Genomic DNA, 9,014 nt, shown 5'->3' on the forward strand with positions numbered 1-9,014 from the left:
GCACTTGACAAAGTTAGAAGCCATAATGAAATCATTCTAGCAGGACTTTTAGGTTGATCTGAATAATATTAAACTTTTGTTTTTATTGAGTTTTATATACCAAACAGATCAGGATGATGGTGGTTGTATACGATTCATTACACATATGATTCACTTGATTCATCATAATTCATAAAATGCTTTGTTATGTATTCTAGATAGTAAAGTAATGCATAAGTTTGGTTAAATATGATTCATTCTACATGTGAATCATTATACATTTTGTTAGTAAAAAATGTATTACATTCTACATGATAGTGAATGACAAGTTTTTTATTACTCGTTGAAACATTGAAAAACTACAATTATTGAAAGTGTTTTAATTTTTTTTTCTTAAAAATCCGTTTTAGTCTACAGACTTTAAAAAATATAAAAATAAAAATAAAAATAAAAATAAAAATAAAAATAAAATAAAATAAATAACTTTGCCTCTTAAAAAACAAAGAGAACCTTAAATCACTAGATGCCAAAAACTATAGTCTAACGTTTTCCAAGCCTCGCTAGAGAAATTTGGTGTAATTTATAATCAGAAAGGGTGCCTTTCAAAAAAAATCACAGCATAAAATATCACATGATGATAAAAAAAAAAAATTCTTATGGGTTACATGTGAAACAAAATATATAAAACCCAAAACAATTTGAATGAAAATTTGTAAACAATCAACAACCATCTGAATCTAAATGATATTCTAATTTCTAAGCGATAACTACTATATAAATCAGTTTAAAATAGACAGCTTATATAAGTCAAATATATCGGTAGTGGTTAGACTTAGTGGTTGGACTTTGCTTAAACTCCCCTCAAATGTCTAGTAATATCCTATTATTTCTGACACAAAAAAGACCGAATCTTAACTTTAATCCATGGAGTCAACTAAACTTGTATCCAATCCATAGCTTCAGATCTGCTTCACCCCCATGTGCACAAAGTCTCCCCTTGTCATTTTATACCCACCCCATTTGGATCTTGAAGAACTCTTGATCCTCGTAAAAAAATCTTATCCTCAATTGTACAGAAATGATCAATACCGAAACTTGATCTTGATTAAAGATTGATCCATGGTTTCTGGTTTTCGAGGTTTCTGCTCCATTCTAGTCCTCCTCTCGGTTCTCTCAACTATCTCATTACTCTACCGTGCTTCCTTCTACTCTCATGAACAGAGTCTGGAACTCGGACTGGGATTGGGACTGGGACTAAGACAAAACCAGAACCGTCAAATCGATCTCCTAACCTTTCCATCGGCATGGAACCATCTTTCGTTCCCTCCAAACCCACCTCAAAAGCTCCTCAAAATTGCACTTTTTGTCAAGAAATGGCCCGACAGGCGCCACGCTGGCGGGCTGGAGCGTCACGCTCTGACGCTCCACCTCGCTCTGGCCAAACGTGGCCATGAGCTTCACATCTTCACCGCCTCCTCTCCCAACTTTTCATTCCCGAATTACCCTTTCGAAAATTTACATTTCCATCTCTCGAAACCTACCGATGCCGGGTACCTCAACCAAGCTCTCATTTGGAAACAATTCCAAGATCAAAACTCGTCCGGAAAACCATTTGACGTTGTCCACACCGAGAGTGTAAGCTTAATGCATACGCGGTCAAAATACGTTTCAAATTTAGCGGTTTCTTGGCACGGAATCGCGTATGAGACGTTACATTCCAACATCATTCAAGAACTCCTACGTGCACCCAATGAAAACCAGACGAATCACTTGACCGAAAGAGCGGGAAAAGTGGTCAACGAGATAAAATTCTTTCAAAATTACGCGCACCATGTTGCCACAAGTGATCATGTTGGGGACGTATTGAAAAGGATCTACATGATACCAGAAGATCGAGTTCATATCATACTCAACGGTGTAGACGAAGATGTTTTCAAACCGGATTACAACACCGGAATCGAATTTTGGTCGCATTTCGGTATTCCAGAGACGAAAACACTGATTCTAGGAATGGCGGGTAGGTTGGTTAAGGACAAAGGACACCCGTTAATGTTCGAAGCTCTAAAGCAAATCTTTACTGAAAACTCGACTTTCCGGGAAACTGTGGTGGTTTTGGTCGCCGGAGATGGTCCGTGGGGCGTTCGATATAAAGAACTCGGGGACAATTTACTTGCTTTGGGCCCACTACAACCGGTTCAAATGGCTAGATTTTACAATGCGATTGATATATTCGTGAACCCGACTCTTCGAGCTCAAGGTTTGGATCATACTTTGTTGGAAGCGGTTCTTTCCGGGAAGCCATTGATGGCTACAAAGCTTGCGAGCATTACCGGGTCGGTGATTATCGGGAAGGAATACGGGTACACGTTTTCACCAACTGTTGATTCGCTCAAGAAATGTCTTTATGAGGTTTGGGAAGATGGGAGAGGTGTGTTGGAAGAGAAAGGGAAGGTGGGTAGAGAAAGAGGCATCAAGCTTTTTACTGCAACAAAAATGGCTGCGGCATATGAAAGACTATTTCTATGCATCTCAAACGGGAAAAACAATCAAGAATATTGTAAATATTAGTCTACAAAATGTTACATGAGGAAGAAAGATAGTATCCGGGTTCAAGTCTCAAGATCCAAATCCATTGTGGATCGAGGTATTATTATGTCAGCCACCTAACAACAGGTATTTGTATCTGATTTACATCTTGTGGAAAAACAGTGTGTCATAGATTTGTTTGTACCATTTTTGCATAGACATGACAACATATCAGTATGATTATTTTTTTTTTTAACAAAGTAGCATAATATATTTTTGGCACAGGAATTGTACTATTTTTGATAAGATGTATAGCAAGAAAGCTTTTTATTTATACTGAAACCTCGAAAATATCATATATCTAAAGCAACAAAAATGTCGATATGCATTGAAAGGAGAAGAAACAAAGAAAAAGTTAAGGTAATAGAGGTGAGATGACGAAGTACATGACGCGACATCTTTCATATATATCAACAAAAACTTCAAACTTCTATAAAGGCTTCATGAATTTCCTGCACAATCACATCACAAAAAGTGCAATTTATACTGTACAAACATAAATGTAACTGTGATTTCAGATCTACTATATAAGAAAATGAGTCAAATTTGTAAAAGTTATGACTAAATAGGGAAAGTTCCCTTTCTCTACATTTCCCTATTAAGTCTCCATCTGAATTAGATAAGTAAAAAACGAAAAATCCACTAAAAGATACCTTGGTTAATAGGCGGAAAATCCATGTTGTTGCCTAAAAGGGACATGGTCTTAATAATAAAGGGACCCTGTATCAAAAACAATAATTACAATGTTATATCACGGTTTTCAATTTCAAACAGTGAAACATCACAATTCACAACTAACCTTGCCACCAATTTCCTCTAGAAGCACTATGCAAATGATTAGGATCATCTTTTCCATCGAATTTCTTGAACTAAAACACACAGAAGAAAGAAATTCATCAAACGGGAGCGTTTTAGATTTCTTGATAATAGCTAAATGGAAGATTATGCTTACTTTGGAATATGATTGTGATGTTGGATCACTTGAAGAACAGACATACATATCTTCTTGCCCACCATAGTATAAAGATGAACTTAATGGAGAAGGTTCCACTCGTTCTTGAAAGATTGACCTTCTCTCCATGTTCATTACGCCATTTGCAATTGCAGTATTCTTAGCTACAGCTGCTCAATTTACATTAACAATGGCGTTAATATGCATTTCAATTACCATATTGTTCATTGATTATAGTAATATGGGAAACTTGCTTTGCATTGAATTCTGTAGCAAATTACATTAAAAGGGATCAATCGTAATTAGTAAAACTACCATATAACATGCAGTTTTTGGATTCTGAAACTTAATAAAGAAAGAGATGCGAACCTGAAGTTCCATGGGTGGCTGTCCACAACTGGCTCTCCGAGGTCTTCTTTTGTGTAGCTCCGGTGAACTGTGGACAATTAGGGTTTCTTGCTAATACCTAAACAGATTGAACATTGTTGAACCTGATCAATTACAGTTTTGAGTTTTAACAGAGTAGCTAATTAGCAGTAATAAGATCAATAAACCTAGGTTAATGTATCTTAAAAACTAATAGGTAATACTCAGTCTTGGTGTTCGAGAAACTAATAAGAAAAAAAGCCCTACAAGGGTTTTAACTCGAACTTTAATCACTGCAACTTACTTTAAATTAGCCCTAAAAAATAACAAGATCAGGAAGAACAGACGAATAGATCAATAAGAAAAGTCCAGAGAAAGAACAAACGCTTTCCCTACGGAAGCTTAATTTCATAACATCAAATCGAAACGAATAAAAATCGTAATTCGTTTCATGATTGTAAGATAGAATCTACCCTTAATTTCAGACCCGAATTAAAATTAGCAATCACCCGAATAAATACTAAATAAAAAATTGATTTATAAGAATCGAACCGACTCACGAAAAAGGATAATACCGTGGACGGAGGAGGAAAAATTGAAGAGAAAACTCCGGCGGAGGACGGCTGTGAGTCATTGTTACCGAAAAGTTCAGCAGTGAATGAAGAGGAGGTGGATGACCGGGGCGGAGACGGAGGCGGCGGCGGCGGCGACGACGGGGAGGAAGTAGATTGATTCTTGTTTTCCATTAATGTGTGTAGATTTGTTGTTTGTTTGTTGAATCAAAATAGAGAAAAACAGAGGAATCGGTGGATAAGATTTGCATATAGAGCCAAAACAGAAGTACCAAAAGGAGTGAGAACAGAGCACGTGGATATGATTCACATGAAGAAATCGAGCTATCGACATATCTTTCATTTATCGACATTACATTCTCGTGCCCAGCACGTGTTACGTAAAAGTATGGATGGCCATTTTAACCGAAAATCCGAACCCAAAACCCGGATCGACCTGAACTAAATTAGGACAGAATAAGTTATACGGGTCGGTTTTCAGATATTTATTTTAGCCTTATTCGGTTTTTGGGTTATTCAGTTCATGTTACCCGAATAATGGTTTAATCAGACCAAAAAGACCAACCCGGAAAATGATGGATTTAGAATATGAATTATTAATATTTAATATATTTTTTTCTTGAACTAGATTATTCGGGTCAATTCGATTTATTTGGCTTATTCTGATCATTTAGTTCAAAAGCATAGTGTACATGTTATTTCGGTCTTTTCGGATTAATAACCGAACCGAAATTTGTATTACCCGAACTGAACCAGTCTCGTATTAGTATAATCGGTTCAGGTTTCAATTCCAACTTTTCATCCAATCTGGGTTTCGGATTACTCGGGTCCGGTCTGGTTCGGGTCGGTTCCAACCTGAAGCACATCCCTACATAAAAGCACTCTTGAAAAACATATATAAAGTAAAGACTAAGGGGTTGTTTGTTTTTTCCTACGGATCTGCAAAATCATTTTTGTCTGCGCCGCACAGATCAAGCGCAGACATATGTCATCGCGGTGTGTTTGTTTTTTCGAAGTGGGCAGATCTAAAAACGTTTGCGCGAGGTCTTCACCACACAGACATGAACTACCCTCCTCTCATATTTGTTAAGTGTTTAAACCTAAAAAACCACGCCCTTCTTTTCTTTCTATATGTCGCCTCCGTTCTTCCCAACATCCCACCCACCATCGACGCTCTCTGTCTCGCTCCAGCATCGTCTTCATCATCCATCATGTGAGATCAGTATGGTCGCCCTCTGCTTCGATCGCAAGCGAACAGGAAACACCTCTCCCATCGTAGCAACTCTTCTACGCATTAAGACGTTTTCTTTTTTCTTCGTTTTTTTTTTCAGTTCTAACATGAAATTGATGATTAATCTTGCTTGAAAACTCTATAATATACTGAAATATATGGTTTAATTTTGCTGAAACTGTTTCTTGTTGCTTGAATTTGTTGTTGGATGTTGGAAACCCGAAAATATGATTGAAAATAGTTTTTTGTTTAAAATTCTTGTTAAATGTTGCTAAAAATCAATATTCCTTATGTATTTTGCTGGAAATTTCATAATATTGCTGAAAATCAAGTTTTTTTTGCTGAAAATATGAAAATAGTGTTGAAAATGTAAAAAAAAATGTTGGAAATTCCATAACATTGCTGAAAATCAAGCTTTTTCTTGCTGAAAATATAAAACTAGTGCTGAAAATATGAAAATAATGCTGAAAATTCCATAATGTTGCTCAAAATAGTCATTATATGCTGATTTTTTTGCTAAAATGTGTATGATATGCATGTTGTTTCTTGCTGAAAATAGTCAAGATATTTTGCTTTTCTTGCTGAAATTAATTTTTTGTTGCAATACCTTATGAAACCAGATTTGTGAATAATGCAATACCTTATGAAATCTAATTTGTCTATGATATATTAGAAATGGGAGAGAAACAACCATGGACCAATAAGCATTTAAAATGCTTGTTGGATACTTGTATTAAAGAAATAGATAATGTGGGTAGAAAAGGATTGAGTTTACACAAAGATTCATGGATTAGGCTTGGAAGAGTTCTTAAGGAAAAATGTGACGTGGATTTGTCTCAAAAACAAATGAAAAATGCATATGACAATCCGAAAGCCAGACACACAGGATGGCTATATTTTAAAAACAAAACCGGCAATATATACAATTCTCAAACAAACACTTTTAACTTAACAACCGAGGAGTGGGATGATTTTAAGAAGGTACATATATATAGTTTAAACATTTATGTTTGACATTGTTGGTGATTTTAGTGTCACTATGTCATTTTATGTAACTGGAATTAACATGTAAGTTAAGGGGCTTCATAATTTGTATTCTAATATATGTTCGGGTTTGTGCAGAGTGTATGCATGTATAAAACCAAATTAGAAGTCAGTTCGACGACAAGTCGGGGGGTCTGGGGCAGCGCCCCTTTGGCGAGGTCTAGGGGCAGCGCCCCTAGCGGGGTCCAAGGGGCAGAGTCTCTGGCTTGGGTCCCACTATGCCTGGGTTGCAAGAAATTCAGTCTGGGAGAACACTTTCCGAACTTCATGAAAACACTTTCCGAACTTGGATCGTGAGAACACTTTCCGAACTGATATTTCTACCCTATGTCTGGGTTGCAAGAAATTTAGCCTAGGATAATCCTAGTGGACACTTACGATACTAGGCACAGAAAACGTAAGCCAAATTGCAAAAAAGATTTTGTGAAAGTTTGAAGAATATGAGAGCTACATTCTGCGTCCCTCTTCTAAGAATGAAGAACCTTTTACATAATAAACGAGATTAGGGTTTCATTAGGGTTGGGCCGTCATGAGTTGCTTTGTAAGCAAGTCACGGTAATCCAGATTTTAATGAGGATTTAGGGTTACCAAAACTAACGAGTTTCGTTAGTTTTACCATAATCACCCTCAAGAATCCTAATTTCCCACTATGATCCCATATATAAAATCCGGAAAGGTTGCCAAGGGCTCTGCCCCTTGGACCCCGCTTGGGGCACTGCCCCGTTGGAAACCCCAGACCCAGAGGCGTTGTCCCCGGACACCCGACTTGTCGTCGAACCGGCTTCTAATTTGATCGTATACATGCATGCACTCCGCACAAACCCGGACATATATTAGAATACAAAATATGAATCCCCTTAGCTCACATGTTAACTTCGATTACATAAAATGACATGGTGACACTAAAATCACCAACATTGCCAAATATCCTTATACTAGTTTTTGTTACATTTAGGTTTAGGGGCATCCGAAGGCTGCTTCACTGAAAACTATTCCATTACTCCTTCAATATCTAGTGCTTCACCCTCAAGTAATCCCAACAAAAGGGCTAAACCCTCAACTCCTAGAGCTCGTAGTGCCTCACCTGATGAACCTTCTATTACTGCTACCGATTTAGCATTTGAAATGAAAAAGATCTACAACATTTGACTAAAGGGTATATAATTCCTCAGTGTTTAAAAAAGTTAGAAGTTCTTGAGTTAGGCCCTACAAATCCTCTACGTTTTATTGCATATCACATTTTTGGAGGGGCGATGAATATGAGAGAGATGTGGATGAATTTTCCCGATGTTCCCGAGATATTACGAGGATGGATCGAGATGATGGGTACAAGTTTAGGAGTTTTAAAGTACGGGAAGATTGTTTGATTATTTTTTCTTGTGTTGAAACCATTGTTAAAGGTTTTTTTTGCTCACGTTGGAACTATTTGTTAGGTTGTTTTGCTTGTGTTGGAAATATTTGTTAGGGTTTTTTTGCTTTTGTTGGAACTATTTGGTTAATGTATTGTTTTTTTGCTAAATATGGTTAATATAATGTTTTTTTGCTACTTGGAATATGGTTATGTGTTGTTTTTTTTTTTGCTACTTGAAATTTGAAATATGGTTAATGTAATGTTTTTTTTGCTACTTGGGATATGGTTAAGTGTTGTTTTTTTGCTACTTGAAATTTGAAATATGGTTAATATAATTGTTTTTTGCTACTTGAAATATGGTTAAATGTTGTTTTTTGCTACGAGAATTTGGTTAATGTTGTTTTTTATGTAACATCTGGATTCTTGGAGGTATTTAAATTAATGTATTTTGGATTTTGGACGGTACCATGTCGTGGTGAAGGCATCCCACGACGTGGTGATGGTCAATGTGTAGCGAATTTTAAAACGACATGGTAGTTGTTTAATAAGAAACCATAATATTCAGGGCTTACGCCCTATTTAAGAGAATGTGATGGCTAGGGTTGCTCACCCTCCACCTCTATCACAATCTCTCAGCCTCCAAGCAAACCTTAAACTCCATTGTTGCTCACTAAGCTTTTTGTGTTGATTTTTGGGATTAGAAGAAGAAGGAGGTGACTTTTAGACTTGGATTCAGCAAGCAACTCTTCTTGCCATCTTATTGTGCATCTTCTGGACTCTTTTAAGTCCCCAAGTTCCATGTTTTTTTATTATAAAAACCTAGATCTTGTATTTTGTCTCATTTTTTTCTTGAACTTGTTAGATGGGATGGAGAGATTTCAAAAAGGTTGCAACTTTATGAGTGTCTGAATCATTTGGAGTAGTTCATGGTTT

The 9,014-nt window shown here is 36.6% G+C and overlaps 2 protein-coding genes across 2 annotated transcripts; one reads left to right on the forward strand and one right to left on the reverse strand.

The window, feature by feature from the left end:
* The first annotated feature begins 606 nt into the window (after window positions 1-606).
* Window positions 607-2,593, forward strand: LOC111907250 (uncharacterized). Its single transcript, XM_023903033.3, has one exon. The coding sequence runs from the start codon at window positions 1,099-1,101 to the stop codon at window positions 2,545-2,547; it is 1,449 nt and encodes a 482-aa protein (XP_023758801.1). The 5' UTR covers window positions 607-1,098; the 3' UTR covers window positions 2,548-2,593.
* A 222-nt stretch (window positions 2,594-2,815) lies between these two features.
* On the reverse strand, window positions 2,816-4,769 carry LOC111907252 (uncharacterized). Its single transcript, XM_042895489.2, has 6 exons — window positions 4,459-4,769; window positions 3,887-3,983; window positions 3,518-3,687; window positions 3,365-3,434; window positions 3,219-3,285; window positions 2,816-3,017 (listed from the first exon to the last, which is right to left on the reverse strand). The coding sequence occupies exons 1-5, from the start codon at window positions 4,627-4,629 to the stop codon at window positions 3,269-3,271; spliced, it is 525 nt and encodes a 174-aa protein (XP_042751423.1). The 5' UTR covers window positions 4,630-4,769; the 3' UTR covers window positions 2,816-3,017; window positions 3,219-3,268.
* Between the last annotated feature and the right edge of the window lie 4,245 nt (window positions 4,770-9,014).

The sequence above is a fragment of the Lactuca sativa genome, chromosome 5 (genome assembly GCF_002870075.4).
Source record: "Lactuca sativa cultivar Salinas chromosome 5, Lsat_Salinas_v11, whole genome shotgun sequence".
NCBI lineage: Eukaryota > Viridiplantae > Streptophyta > Magnoliopsida > Asterales > Asteraceae > Lactuca > Lactuca sativa.